The sequence below is a fragment of the Notothenia rossii genome, assembly GCF_949606895.1.
Source record: "Notothenia rossii genome assembly, chromosome: 8".
Taxonomy (NCBI): Eukaryota; Metazoa; Chordata; class Actinopteri; order Perciformes; family Nototheniidae; genus Notothenia; species Notothenia rossii.
The window spans coordinates 6,956,882-6,972,641 of record NC_136906.1 but is presented as its reverse complement, the minus strand read 5'-3'; the positions used below and the strand labels follow the sequence as shown (position 1 = coordinate 6,972,641).

The 15,760-nt window shown below is 41.6% G+C and overlaps 2 protein-coding genes across 2 annotated transcripts; one reads left to right on the top strand and one right to left on the bottom strand.

Annotated features, from left to right (window-relative positions):
- Positions 1-208: 208 nt before the first annotated feature.
- bud31 (BUD31 homolog) lies at positions 209-4,143 on the top strand. Its single transcript, XM_079644487.1, has 4 exons — positions 209-405; positions 1,892-2,014; positions 2,748-2,914; positions 3,619-4,143. Exons 1-4 carry the CDS (start codon positions 312-314, stop codon positions 3,667-3,669), a joined length of 435 nt encoding a protein of 144 aa, XP_079500613.1. The 5' UTR covers positions 209-311; the 3' UTR covers positions 3,670-4,143.
- A 2,055-nt stretch (positions 4,144-6,198) lies between these two features.
- On the bottom strand, positions 6,199-15,063 carry smcr8a (Smith-Magenis syndrome chromosome region, candidate 8a). Its single transcript, XM_079644409.1, has 3 exons — positions 13,495-15,063; positions 10,991-12,697; positions 6,199-9,238 (listed from the first exon to the last, which is right to left on the bottom strand). Exons 1-3 carry the CDS (start codon positions 14,094-14,096, stop codon positions 8,779-8,781), a joined length of 2,769 nt encoding a protein of 922 aa, XP_079500535.1. The 5' UTR covers positions 14,097-15,063; the 3' UTR covers positions 6,199-8,778.
- Between the last annotated feature and the right edge of the window lie 697 nt (positions 15,064-15,760).

Below are 15,760 nucleotides of genomic sequence, written 5' to 3'. Positions count from 1 at the left end.
GCAATAAACCAGTAACGATAGAAAGAAACCTACGTTGGTTAAATATAAACGAATATGTGTAAACTGACATTAATACGTGTTTAATTAAAGGTGAATGGTGAGTTACTATATCATAAGATAAAAATAAATTGTTAAACGCTGATTAATAAATTATCTACATTTGGAGCGGTGACGTCATTAGAGGGACGAGACGTTGAAATGGACCCCCGCGTGACGTAAATTATTGGCGACTGAGACGAGTGTTTCGCAAAATTAAAAACGAAAACACGGAGAGTCTTTTGGTCTTTTATATTTCTACAAAACAGAGCAAAATGCCCAAAGTAAAGAGAAGTCGGAAGCCTCCTCCGGACGGCTGGGAGCTCATCGAGCCCACGTTGGACGAGCTGGATCAGAAAATGAGAGAAGGTGAGCCGTTACAAGAAGGGAAAGTACCAACGGTCCCAACAACATGTAGCCGTGAAGCTAAAGCTAAAACACGCAGCTAATATCAACATTTATTTATTCTCACTGTCTTTAAGAGATCTGAATTTAGTTTTTAGATGTTATAATGAATCCATCCATGGTCAATGCTGGTGACATTTGTAATAGACAAGCTGTTTAACACGATTGGAGGAAACTTGTGTTGATCATCTAACGTTCATCAAACGACTAGCTGCTATGTTTCAAGGTGTCAAGGCTTTCATTGTCATGTAGTTACAGTGTAGTTATGACAACGAAAGTCTTAGGTCACAGGCTCCTCCAACAGTGCAACAACAACAACAATAAAACAGATCCTAGTGCAAGTAAATAAAATAAGAATATAATAGAAATAGTGCAGAATAGTTATTGGAATATTGATATAAGTTGCAAACAGATGAATGTTATGAGATATTATTTCAAAAGTTATAGTAATACGAGCCTTTAGTTCTCATTGTCTTTAAGAGATATGCATTTAGTTTAATGTTTTAATGAATCTATCCATGGTCAATGCTGCTGGTCACATTTTCAATATGGGAAGCGTGTGGCGCAGTGGGTTATCAGAATACCTTTATTAGTCCCACAGAGGGGAAATTTGCATCGTTACATTAGGAAAGAGCCACAGACAGCTGAATCTTACCTATGTTAAGAAAAAAGTACTAAGTTATGATATAATAACAAATATAATATAAAAGAGAAATAATTTCCAAAATACAAGTCCTATTTGTATTTAGTGCGTTGGTGTTTGGATCAGTGGAGCACAGGTTCAAACCCCACTGCAGTCAGCATGTCGTTGTGTCCCTGAGACACTTCACCCAAATTGCTCCTGTGGGGATTGTCCACAGTTTTTAGTATGTAAGTCACTTTGGATAAAAGCGTCTAACATGTAATATAATGTAATAGATACAAGCTGTGTAACACGATTGGAGGAAACGTGTTGATCATCTACCGTTCATCAATCGATTAGCTGCTCTGGAAGTGGTTGCAGTTAAATCAGATGCAATTGTTCAGTATTTATTATTGAAAGGGATTTTTATTCCCTGTCATTTATTTCACCAAGCCACCATACAAGTATCGCGTATATTACATCGACCCGGGTGGTGTCAAAAAATGTCATACATTTTCCTTAGAGAGAAGTCCCATGATGGACGATGGTCAAGATCAGAAAGTACTAAGTAAGTACTGGCTTTAACAAAGTTCATGCCAGCTGGATAATGAAAGAACAACCAACTAATTGAAAACTGAAGGCCACATGGCTCAAACAAAAATAAATCTATATTTACTGTATAGAGTTTTAAATAAGACTGAAGCATCAGCTAAATTAAATGTACCATTCACACTGAGCCCAAAGAGGAGCTTTACAACCCAATCAGTTGTACCTATTTTACATTTCTGCTAACCAAAGCTAACTTCTCTGTTTTCTTCTGTGTCCCAGCTGAAACAGAGCCTCACGAGGGGAAGCGAAAGGTGGAGTCGCTTTGGCCGATTTTCAGGCTGCATCATCAGCGGAGTAGATACATCTACGACCTCTTCTACAAAAGGAAAGCCATCAGCAGAGGTACACAGAGTTTAATCTCTACCTGTTGAACCCCTAAATGTCTAATGTTTCCCTTCACTTCTCTTGTTGTTCTTTCATCTACCTCAGCATTTGTATACAATGCTACCTTGGAAGTCAGACATACAGTATATGTTATCTGTTGAAATGTGTGTTTGAATAACTTTTTTTTGCGAATATGTGTCACACTTCTTAAAGGTGGGGTAGGTAATTCACTTCAGAAACACTTTTAGTTATATTCCATGGAATGATCTTAACATCCCGATTAAGTGCTTTGACAATAAATACATACAAAAATGCGCTGTAAAAAGCACGATTAATCATCTGAGCCGGCCCGGCTAAAATAACTGGATGGCCTACCTGCCCGTCAGCCTTCCATCTCGTGCACAAACTTATCTCATGCTCTCATTGGTCATGTGTGCGTTCGTGTGTGTTGGAGGAGGGGCTCTGTAAGGAAGTCTGAAGGAAGGGACAGATTCTTTCCGGTTGCGTACTTTCAAAATCTAGCGCACTCGAGCTGGTTTCTCCATTCTTACCTACCCTACCTTTTTAAATCTCCTTTTATTTAGGCAACAATTGGTTGAGAATTCAAAATTTCCAGAATTCTTATTTTCCTGAATAATTTATTTAACATTGTCCAGCAGCACTTTTGCCCCCTTTTTTTAAAGCATGTATACAGTTAGTCATACTACACTAGATGCCTAACAAGTGATTCTCCCTGTGTGTCCCCTGACAGAGCTGTATGACTACTGTATAAAGGAAGGCTACGCAGACAAGAACCTGATTGCCAAGTGGAAGAAGCAGGGCTACGAGAACCTGTGCTGCCTGCGCTGCATCCAAACCAGAGACACCAACTTCGGAACCAACTGCATCTGCAGAGTCCCCAAGAGCAAGCTGGAAGTCGTAAGTCTGACAGATTTCTTAAAAATGATTCTCACTAATGTTTATCTCCAAAATGATCCCTTATATCAGGGGTCTCAAACTCAAATACACAGGGGGCCAACATAAAAAAAAATGGGTACTAGTCGAGGGCCGGACTGGTTCAATGTTTATTGCAAAACTTATTGAAATGAACTTATTGCACATATTAAACCTGGAACTAACACAGCTTAAATGATTGCCTATAAAAACAACATTAAACATTAAATAATCAGTTGCATTCATTTCTTATGGCTCTATCTGCAGCTTCTCCAGAGTCATTTCTTATGATTACATTTTCCCACAGGCCAACAACAGCTTCAACAAAACTATTTCCCTCAAAGAACAAACCAAACATGCCCTGTTGTCGTGAGAGAAAAAGTGCAGAAGGAAACATCCATTGAACTCAGTGTGCTGCTCTGTGATCAGATACTTGGCATCTCATCTTGGGTGCAAGGTCATCAATGTTTGGGCTCAGGCTCTGAGCTGAGGAGACCCTCAGGATGGAGTGAAGGTGTGCGTGCAATATACCGGCGGGCCAGATCTAATAGTTATTAGAAATTATCCTGCGGGCCGAAATTAAATCCACCAAGGGCCTGATTTGGCCCCCGGGCCATGAGTTAGACACATGTGCCTTAGAGAGTTTGTCTTTGTGTCTAAATGTGCCTGTTTCCCTTTCTCCTCTGCAGGGGAGGATCATTGAATGCACTCACTGTGGATGCAGAGGATGTTCTGGCTGATTGACGATTTTGGACATCCTGCCTTTTTTCTCGCTGAGGATCGAGGCTCACCCAGCCTCCATCTGTGCACTCTCAAAACCTCAAAGCAACCTTGTTATTATTTCAGTCGCCGGCATTAGAAACAAATCACTGAGACCTTCAGCATCACGCTCAGTCGCCCTTACAGGGATCAGTATTTGGTATTTTCAATAACAAGGTTAGCGAAGAAGAGTAAATGAGAGGGGGCATATTGTACTGCTTACATTTGTTTATCTGTGTTTTTTCTATCTAACTAAAGCCTTCGACTTGTTGAGGTTAGCTGATTCTGGATCAGGACGTCATTCCAGCTAGTCTCCCACTGTGTTGGTCATTTTCAAAATCTAATGTTTCATTTAAAGAGTGCTTGGGGAAATTTTGTTTTGAAATGTCAATGTTTTAAACTTTTTTCTTCATTTGTTTTTGTGATGTAATTTTAAATAAAACCAATCTGATTTACCGGTTGTTCTTTTTTGTATTTCATGATTCAATTAAAGGTGGGGTAGATAATTCACTTCAAACACTTTTTGTTATATTCCATGGAATGCTCTTAACATCCCGACAGCGATGAATACATGAAATGCTTTGACAATAAATATATACAAATATTTCATCTGTGGAAGCCGTAGTACTGTAAAAAGCACGACCAATCATCTGAGCCGGCCCGGCTAAAGTAACTGGATGGCCTACCTGCCTGTCAGCCTTCCATCTGTGCACAAACTTATCTCGTGCCCTCATTGGTCATGTGCGCGTTCGTGTGTTGGAGGAGGGGCTCTGTAAGGAAGTCTGAAGGAAGGGGCAAACTTTTTTGGTTGCGTAGTTTCAAATCCTAGCGCACTCGAGCTGGTTTTTCCATTCTTACCTACCTTTTAAATAAATCATAACATGAAATGACTCACTTGAATTATGATGGAAATATCCTTCTAGTGGCAATCTCTGCAGAAACATCTTTCTGTAAAGTGAAGCACAAACATTCAAATATAGGAACAAAATATGTGTTAGTGGGGGGGAGCTTTGAATAACTTTATTGGCTGTTTCCATGTTCATCAAAGAGACAATAATGGACATTTTTACTGATAATTGATTGATAATTTAATTTAGCACTATCCCTTTTCCCCACCACCAACAGCCAAAACCACACTTTTGTAATATTTTTCAGTAGAGTAATATAACTATGTATATTTACTTGAGCACCGTACCCAACTACAATGAAGTCGTTTTCTGGAGTATTTTTATTTTTTTTACTACCCTACACTTCTACTCCATTACAATTTGGAGTCAAATATCTTCTTGTGGATAACTTGAGTCGTTACTTTGCAGTTTTAAGGCCCATGTCATGGCCATTTCTACTGATCATAAATCCATTGTTGAGGTATACTAAAAAAGATTTATATTGTGCAATTTTCCAAACTCACATTGGTTTCTCATACAGCATCTCTGTAAAGTAGTATAGTCCAGTGGCCGTCTGCGAGACACAGCGAAACCCAGCCCGAAACACACACACACACACCCGCAGCCTGGCTGGGACTGTGTGTGGGCTCACACACCGACTCACAGCCTCGCCGGAGAAATCGTCGGAGCTGCAGCTGAGAAAAGAGTGTGTGTGTGTGTGTGTGTGTGTGTGTGTGTGTGTGTGTGTGTGTGTGTGTGTGTGTGTGTGTGTGTGTGTGTGTGTGTGTGTGTGTGTGTGTGTGTGTGTGTGTGTGTGTGTGTGTGTGTGTGTGTGTGTGTGTGTGTGTGTGTGAGGAAGTCCACGGATTGGTCCAAATGTAACGGCTCCATGGATTGGTCCATTTGGGTATGGGCACGTCACTGTACCCAGGAAGAAAAAGATTTCCAACGAGGCGTTCTGGGGCAGCATAGACAGATCTTTTCTGTGTTAGAGTTTTACTCGCTACAGGGTGTACTTTGAGGGTTTGTGACTCTGCAGACCGTTTACATGCAGAAAAACCTTCATAACACACAAGGGGACGGGTAATAACCAGAAAAGCATGACATGGGACCTTTAACATATATACTAGCAATATATATTATATTTAACTATGTGATTAACATTTGTTCCACATTTTCTAGTTGCAATATTAAATTAATTAACACATGATTGCATCAATAAAAATAATCCAATGTATTCTGACGAGCAATTCTGCATAATAATAATAATAATTCATTACATTTATTTTAGCGCTTTTCCAGATGCTCAAAGCATGAATGAATAATTATTTTACAATAAATGCATTTCATAATAATGATCCATTTACATCTGGTAGTACTTTTGATGCTAACACTTTAATTGAAATACATTTTGAATGCAGGACTTCACATTCTAACATTTCTACTTGATCTCCAGCAGAGCAATTAGCTTTCACAGCATTTATTATTCATGACACCTCAACTCTCCCACATTCGTCATCGCCAAAGCAAGTCATACATGACTGTTGGAGTATTTACTGAAGATGCTTTCTGTCAGTATCTCACAGAGAGAGAGTCACCATGATCCACACACACAAAAGGAAATGGATTCAAATAATTTAATGGGATAAATGAATATCAACAACATTTACATTAAGCGGCAAAGACATTCACAACGTGCTTTAGTCAGATCAATGGCATCAACGCCGCCTCAAGTGAGCACGACACCCCCTCGTGATGAGATACAAAAGGTGGGCATGACATGGCAACATAAGGACACTGAGTGACAACGTGTTAAGCACACTGTGGTATGGCTTATCAGATTACATTCACCTGTTTGCATTATAGGGAGGAAACTTTAAAAAAAATAGCAGTAAAATGTGTTATTCAAGCATTAAAGAAATATTAAAAATACATCACTTGGCAAAAAAAATATTGAGCATTAAACTGAAATATTACATTAGAGTTAAAAATGTAAGGTTGCTGTGAGTTAAAATTAAAAAGCGTCTTTTCGAAGCAGGAAGGGCAGCAGCCGCGATGCCACGTTCTTTTGACCTTTCACAATAAACGTCTGACCATGCAGTCACAAGTACATTTACCATTCTAAGATACGGAATTACATCTCCAATACTGACGCCACAGAATTAGTCAAATCTGGAAATACCATCGATACGCTTCTCAAGTGTTGTTAAACTGGCCGATGTGGCAGAAACTTAAAGGGGCCCTATTATGCTGATTTTCTGGTTAATATTTGTATTTAGTTCCTCTCCTGTGACATACTGCCTGTGCTGCAGCACCTCTTTTCACCCTGTCTGAAACCAGAGCCCAGTCTGCTCTGATTGGTTAGCTGGCCGGCTCTGTTGTGATTGGTCAAATACTAAGAGATGTCCCGCCCCTTAGCCTATCACATTCAATATGTTGGAGCTCTAGCCACTGGGAGCACGAATGTTAGATAGTGATGTCAATATGTCACAGAAGTAAACAATAGGAGTCCAATGGAGGTGTTTCAGGCAGAGAGCGGAGTGTGTGGGAGAGACATTTTGGGAATTTAGCCTTTACCAACCATTTACATGCACTAAAAACCCTTGTAGCAAACTAGAGGAAAGGGAAAACCTCAAAAAGCATAATAAGGCCTGTAAAAATGTTTCCTTTTTTTCTCCAGAATGCTGCGAAGAGAAAATCGAAGCGTACTTATCATGATGGTCATAATCCAAATTTGTCCTAAAGCGATAAATACACACAAGTTTTGTTTCCTATCACACATCCAGCAATGGCTGCTCAGAAGAAAAATAAATAATAGGCAGCTGTACTAATTCAAGTTAGCTCGTTTTCGATGGCACAGGAAATCATTCTTTCCCCTATAATAAACTCTGTAGAACATCGTCCCCGTCACCTCAAACTCTTTCAGCATCTTCATCCAATTACAACGAAACAGAAATATTATCAACACGGTGATTCACCCGAGCACAAGACAGTCTCATGCTGACACCACAACACTCTCAGACAACTTTTAAGACAACAGTGAAATTCAATACATTTAGGTTTAAGTACATTTCCTGCACGTTGTGAGTAATATCCATGAAAATGCTCCGCGAGCCCTTAATAGTGACACCGGCCCAACATGGGTGAGTATGATTTCCGGACATGCAAATATCACATGGGGCTCTCCGTGTGTAGTTCACGCAGCACATATTACTTTCTCATGCATCACCAACTTAAGGTAAGGAATGTTTAATCCATGCCCACAAATCCACTCAGCTTACATCCAACATTGTGTCTCTATTTGGATATAAAATGAAGATTGCTGCAGGAATGTGCGTTTGAAATTGGCTCATAAAAGAAATATAAAAAAGGAATAGGCTTCAGGAGGTTGATTTGGAAGAGAGGCATGTCACAAAACCAGCTGTGATAAGCCTGTTGATAAGATTTCACGGGCAGATAATGTCAGCGTACGTAGAATGTTGCAGTAATCCTTCAAATACATAGCTAAGATTATCATAGCTGAAAACTGTGATTGGTGGACACAGAGCTATGGTTAGCTAACACAGAGTGTGTGTGTGTGTGTGTGTGTGTGTGTGTGTGTGTGTGTCTGGTGAGGAGAAAGGGCGGAAATGACCCTAAACAAGCCAGCGCAAGTAACATTTCCATTGAAACACACAATGACAATAAGTACGACTGACCTTCGTGTGCTGTGTTTGGTTTGTGATTGTGTTCTGGACCAAATACAGACAAAATGCTCACTGACATTCATAACCGTCTCCGTTTTCCTTCCCGTAGAGGAAAAAGGACGACAAGACAAAAAGACAGCAAGGCAGAGAGAAAGACAGCGTACACACTAAATAAAACAATAACTATTTAAGAGGTTTTCCTGGAAATAAAACTGAGCATGGCCCTCTTTAAAATGATCCTTTGGTCCATTTAAGAATAAAGAGTCGACGATGGTATTTGCTAACAAATGCTCACTGACATTCACAACTGTCTCCGTTTTCCTTCCCGTAGAGGAAGAAGGACAACAAGACAAAAAGACAGCAAGGCAGAGAGAAAGATAGATTAAACACTAAATAAAACGATAACTATTTCAGAGTTTTTCCTGGCCCTCTTTAAAATCCTCCTTTGGTCCATTTTAAAACAAAGAGTCGACGATGATATTTGCTAATACTATATGTGGGAATCCTCAGTTTCAAATCAGATTTTGTATAAAACGCTGGTGGTGTAGTTGAAGGTGAAGCTGGTTGCCGCTGCGCTGCCCCCGGTGGCGGGATGCAGGTAGTGCTGCGTGACGAGCTGGCTGAGGTAGAGCAGGATCTGGCTGTCCTCGTGCCCCAGACCCAGCTGTTCCTGCAGGAAACAGCGGCGCCGGCCCTCCACCCCCTCTGGCCCCTCGGTGCAGCTGACGGGGAGGTGCAGGTGGTGGGTGAAGGTCAACAGGAAGGCCTTGGCTGCCATCTCACACAGCGTGCTCTGCAGGTGGAGGAAGAAGGTGGAGCCGCGGCGGATGGAGGTGCGATGGTCGGCGATGTTGGCGAGCAGATGGCCTCGGTACGGAGGACAGCGCAGCGTTTTCTGGTCGACGTCTAGGATGGAGATGTAGCGGCTGTAGCGCGACAGAGAGTAAAGCATGCTGGAGCCGACAGGGGACGCCACTCTGTCGGGGGGAGGGGGGGGGGGGGGGACAGTGGGGTTAGTTGGCTTTATAAAGACAGCTTACATATACAAATAATTCTTTAATATGTTAGTTATTCTCCATGTTTGTGTTAAAATATGGATTGATGCATTGTTTTCCAATAACCTGCCTTATGCCTTTTTATTTGCTTTATGATCTTAATGGCTTGCTTCCTCTGCAACACTTTATCTGTTTTCTTTTTGCTATTTAAGCTCCATTTATTGTATCAAATGTGTCATAATTATTATTATTCAATTCTTCTTTTTTTTTATATGAATAACAATTTTTAGCGATCTTTTTTGCCATTTGTATTGGGTGACATTACTAACGGGCTTCCTTTACTTGCAACATTGAGCGCTGTATCTTTACATCTAACCTTTTTAGTAAATATATTTCCTATTTAAAAACTGCAAAACATAAATAAAAAATAGACTGAAAGTATAACTATTATAGGGTAATATACGTAATATACGTCCATATATAACATTTACCTCCTATAATTTGTTTAATGTTTTGTCTCTACAATTCTGTCATTTTTGGTGTGTCCCTTTTTGTACTCGTTATGATTTAAATACAACTAAATAGCTATGACATACATTTACTGGTTTGTGCCCAAAGACGCCCAAAATTGAAAATCGGGTGTAAAAATGAATAAAATCCAGTAAGGGTAACATTTCACAGAGGTGTCATGATTTGGTACGTCTTAAACTATGAGCATCTACTGAACCAATATGATAAATACACCCAGAGGTTTCTGATGGGATATAAAATCCACGTCATAATCCCACCAGACCCCCCCCCTTCTGACTCACTCAGCTCCTACAACTTTATCTGCAAAGAAATGTGTTAATTAAGATGTGGTCTCTTCTCTTAAGGCAAAATATTGGATTACTCTGAAGCCCACAATCATTACGAAGATGAGCGAAATGGAAAATAATCTGAAGGACGGATTTGAGGCCGGAGGTTTAACAGTTGAATAGTTTTTTGCGTGAGTCATCGAGGAATGAGTCACACAGGAAGAGTAACTGTATAGTAGGGTTTGATTTGAAGTACAAAGAGGAAAACACCATCATTTTTAAATGTCGCATTGATGGAGACTCTCTTCAAAGAATACTTCACCGGCGCTGACATGACCCTCTGTGATTAAATTACTCACACCGTTACCTTGAATTCTCAAACAAAAGTTGTTTTTCTTGCTAAAAAAAACTAAAAATGTTGAAGACCTGAAGTAAATCTTGCAGTGTTTAGAAAACAATATCACAATTCATCACAAATGTTCTGTGTTTTATAAGAAAACGTTGTATTTTTAGTACATCTTTTAGTTACAGTTATCTGACCGTAGAATTCCCATTTAAATATGACTTAATAATAATTAAAAGCTACAGCGTTTTGGAGCCAATATTGCACTCTACATGTATGTGACAAGTTTATTTGTTTCTTTGCCGAATTATATTATTAATAAAAACATTATGTTATATTATATAATATTATGGATAAAAATACCTTGCATTATAACAAGTCTTAAAGTTAGCTCAAACTTAAATAAAATGATAATTTAACAAATTATAAACCTGTTCATTTATTTATATTAAAGGAGCCCTATTATAGTTTTAGGGGTTTTCCCTTTCCGGTAGTTTGTTATAGGTTTTTGAAACGTCGTTGAAACGTTGGGAACATATACCATCTTCATCAAAGAGTTTTACTTCAAATGCTTTTAATAGAAATTAGAAATACCTTTGTAAGCCAATGAGTTTCCACCTCTGCAGGTCGGTGAGGGTGAAGGGACAGGACAGCCAGGCTTGAACTCTCTCTCCACATTTCCCCGGCGCCGGCACAAAGAGAGCGAGAGCAGAAACGAGCCGGCGGACCCTCCCCTCGTCGGCCCCGAGCACCACCAGCGTGCGGCCGCTCAGCAGACACCACAGCGCCTGCATGGCAAACGGATACTGTCGCACAAACTTCAGCGCTGCTTGTCCGGCCTTCTTCCTCTGGCGCAGGGTCACAACTCCCCCGTAGCCAAGAGGTGAAGCAGCCCGATCGGACCCTGTAGAAGCACTCATGGTACAGTCTGACCCTTCCTCCAATGAGGTTCGGGAAACGGCATCTCCGAGGAGCCCAACAGGCAACTCCAGTCCAGTGGCGGGGCTTTCTGAGCCCGGAGAACCCACCGTGTAGTCGCTCTGGAGGGGGAGAAGGGCATGAGGCTCCTGGTTGACAACTGGGGATTGCGAGTTGGAGCTTTGGCCAACACAAGGAGTTCTCTCTGCTGGAGAAGCTTCGTAAAGGAAACCCTCCTGGGCCATACAGCAAGCAGAGTCCAAAGGAATCAATATATCCGAAGCCCCGTCAGTTATTACTTCACACTCTTCTTCTCTGCTGGCCTCCAGCTCGGACACAACCTCCAGAAGTGACACAGGAGTCCCGTCTCCATCATCATCCCCAGCGGTTGTCTCCAAATCTTCGCTGCTGCTTTCCCTCTCCATGTCCGGTTCATTGGTCAGTTCACAATCAGGATCAGGAGCTTGTGATTTAGCCCGATTCCGTTGCTTCTCTGCGAGATCCAGTCCGCTCTTATCGCTGCTGAAGCTTCCTTTGTTCCCTTCTGAGCTCCCTTGAGTCTCCAGAGTTTGATCTGAAGAGGAGGACTCCAGATGGCTCTCCACAAGCCCAGGTTCGGCCTCTGAAGTAAGGCCGGGGTTGAGAGGATCCGGAGGCTCCAGATCCTCCAACACTAGAGGTTCTGTTCCAAGCACAATATGAGGTGGATTTAAAGGAGTATAGTTATCTACAGCATGGTTCACAGCACAGAATGGTCTCAGGGTCCCCCTTTCATCCTCTTCATCGTCATCCCCGAGGTCCTCCTCAAACAGGAAGTTGGTAACTCTCTGTTTCCTGCGTAGTGCCTTGTCCAGGCGTTGTGTGTGAAGGTAGCAAAGATCCCCCCGGAAGCCCTTCTCTGTGTCCTTCAGGAGCGTCACGGTGGCGTCGTAGAAAGTAACGTCGCACAGCTCCGGCAGGGTCTTCAGGCGTTTGTCGAAACACTTTGCAGACTTGGCTTTGATCAGCTGTGGCGTGTAGGACGGCCTTCGCTTAACGCCTTCATCATCCCCTTCTTCTTCACCTCCAGCATCGATGGCCTGCCCCGTCTCATCTTTGTCATTGTAGCTAAAAGGCCTGGCAAGCTTTGCATATTTGTCTATCAGCTGCTCGCATTCGATCAAGCACTCGTTGATGCACCTCTGGCAGCTGACGGCTTGAGGGTCTCGGCGCGGGCGCTTATTGTAGGAGCTGATCTGTCTCAGCAGGTCTCGGTGTTCGTAGATGCTTTTTTCCACGTTAGCGAGCTCGTTGGCTTTCTCCACAGCGTGAGCGGAGTACATGCGCTGAGTCCCAGCCTCTCTCTGCAGACCCTCCTCCCTCTGCAGCACCGAGTGAGTGTACCTGAGGGGAGGAACAACACAATTAGAAAGGGGAATATAGGTTGTTTTTTTCCTAAGAGGACCCTCTGCGTTATCGGGAAACTACTGCACGAGAAATACTATAAACCGGTAACATGGGACCTCAAAAACTGTGAGATTAGGGTTAGGGTTCCTTAGCTAGTTGTGTTTTAAACCATGCAATAAACTCTAGGGAGGTAATACTCGTCTGTTGGTACATAATTTAGCTAGTGAAATGTTTCTAATGTCTCTAATGTCTAAATGTCTTGATTGATTTCTATAAAGTGTATTAAATAGTAAGATTCAGGTGAAAATGAATATGTTTAGGTAGTTGCGTGTGAGCATACAACTTGAGTTGTTTGAGAGTTTGTAAGCTTATGTTTTGATATGGTTTGGCTTTTGGTAAACCCCATTTATGTCAATTCATCAAGACTATTCCCTGTTCTTCGTAATTCCTTGTTCACCATGGAGGCATGCAATAAAAACAATGCTTTTCTTCAAGAACACAAGATAACATGGCGTGAGTAATTGATACACAATGGATGATTTTCTGGGGGAAGTAATCCATTAAAAAGGGTGGAAACATGGTCAAAACACAATAAGGAGTAGAAATAATTCGGGGTCTAAAAGGGGCCAACAACTATTTGTTGTACCAGTGCCCGAAAATGGATTGTCCATTAATGCCTTTAACAAAATGTCAATGTTTTTTCTGTTCACTCTTTACTTAAATAATTGAAACACAGATTTGAAAAGATATCAGATAATATATTAGCAAGTAGGAAGTTAAATGGAAGTTCTTACTCCAGATCCCGCAGCTTCCTCTGGAGCTCCTTGGCAAACGCCCTCCTGTTCCCAGCCTTCAGACACTCGGACGCCTGAGAGAAGCGGAGGGAAAGCTCCTGAAACTGCAGCATGATTTTCCTCTCGTCAGCCGAGACGTACGCCATGCAGAACGGTCGCACGAAGCCCCTCGCCTCCAGGTCGTAAAGCGTGAGGTGATGGACGTATGCAAACGCTCCTTCCTTTGAGTCTCCCAGCACCACCCTGGAGTCCTCCACAAAACTGAGCCTCGGGTACCCGCTGCCGGGCGGATGCCCCACAAAGGAGGCCTGGTAGTCCACCGACATGATGCGCAGGGAGAAGTAGTTGAGGTCGAAGGTGCCGCAGACTTTGGGGTCTTCGGGGATGGTGAGGAGAGGCTGAGGGCCGACCTGCTCGGAGAACTCGGAGATGAGGATGAAGTCTCTGGTGAACTTGGCGTAGGAGGTTTTAGCCCAGGGGTTGGAGTCAGAGATTGGAGATAGAGGGACAGAAAACTCATCGGGGATGGCCCAGGGGTCGGGATCTGCCTGCCCGAAATCATCCTCTTTAGTGAAAGCCACCACGTCAGGTGAGCCTATCATAGTTGTGTTGATGAGCAAGGCATGAGAAAACACAGATCAGCACAGGAAAGAGTCATAGACCAGCTGTCAGGTGGACCATTCTGCCTGTCAGTGAGGTTCAAACAACCCAAGAGATTCCTAGAGAAAGGAAAGGACTAAAGGTGTTGTTTGAGGATATTTTGACCTATAATAATCACTCAAATATTTGTAGTTGCTATCCACAAGATGGGTCTGCTGACATGACTCACTAAAAAGAGATCTCAGAAGATCAAGAAATGTTGATTTCAATAAGACTGGCGAGGGTAACAAAGTAATCTCCAAGAGTTTAGATATTCATCAGTCCATTGTTAGACACAATTTCTACAATTGGAGATCATGTAGTATTGTGACTACTCTCCCTTGAAACAGGCGTCAAGCAAAGATGACTGCAAAGGCACAACGCAAATTAGTAAACGAGGTAAGAAAAATTAAAGTCCCTTAGAGTAACAGCTTACGGCTAGAATGTATCATTGAAACCAGTCAGAACCCCAACACACAGGTGGACCATTCTGCCTGTCAGTGAGGTTAAAAAAAGCAACTGGATTATACCATTTTAAAAAAGGGGGTCCCACAGCATAGTGGGCCCAACAAATCCCACTGCGTCCCTGCTAAAGAGAGTCCAAGATCCTTGATATGTCTCAAATCAATTAAACGTAGCCTCCTCCACATTAAATACTAATATCTGTTAACAAAAGCAATTATCCTGCGCCAATCAGAGGCTCCGTGCTGGCGTCAGACCATTCATGATGATCAGAGAGGATTTTTTCTTCACAGCAGCATCATTGAAGCACCTCTCTTCTTTCAGCTTAATTTCTTCATGCGTAGTCTCCAGCACGTTTCTGTGTTTTGGGCTAAAAAGCGAGACGTCTGAGCGACACACACACAACGCTAACAGCCTGTAGCGCTACATGTCATTTTCACATACAGAGACAGACGCCATGTTTACCCAGCTGGTTGTAGTCTTGTCAGGTGATCAAATCCAACTCCCCATCTGGAGGAATTCCACCCAAAAACTGAAATTTCATATATTTTGCTTATCATGATTACATGGTATTAGTAAGGAAACTAGATGAATATAATTTAATCTCAAAAATGTTTATATTGGGATTTTTCACATATTGTTTATTTGGCTGGGTTGGCTGTGCAGTTGTATTTTCTACACTTTGTACTGGAATTAAGAACCTGCATTGCTTTGGAAATTAAACAAATAATCAAAATCGGTGTCACAACAGGGTCTCTATTATATCTACTAAGTACTAGACAACTTAGAACGAAGATACTAGGAAAGTATGTAGCTGCAATGAAACGTGTTTATATCTCAAACTGATGGCCTTTTTCATAACACTCTCCATTCTGCAAATAACATTGTTTTGGTGGAGTAATTCCAGAAATTATTCACATTTCAGAAAAACGACGTCTAAAATTAAAAACAACCTGTTAAATATGTAGGAAAAATACCGAGGAAATTATTTTAAATACCTTTTTTTGTTAGTTACTGTCTTGGTTACATGTACATGTGACAATTTTGGATTTAGGGTGGATTTTCTGTTTGAGAAATACATTAGTGAAACATTAATATTTACACTATAATAGTTATTATGAAAGACGTATTATTAATATAAAAACACGTCAACCATGTATGCATC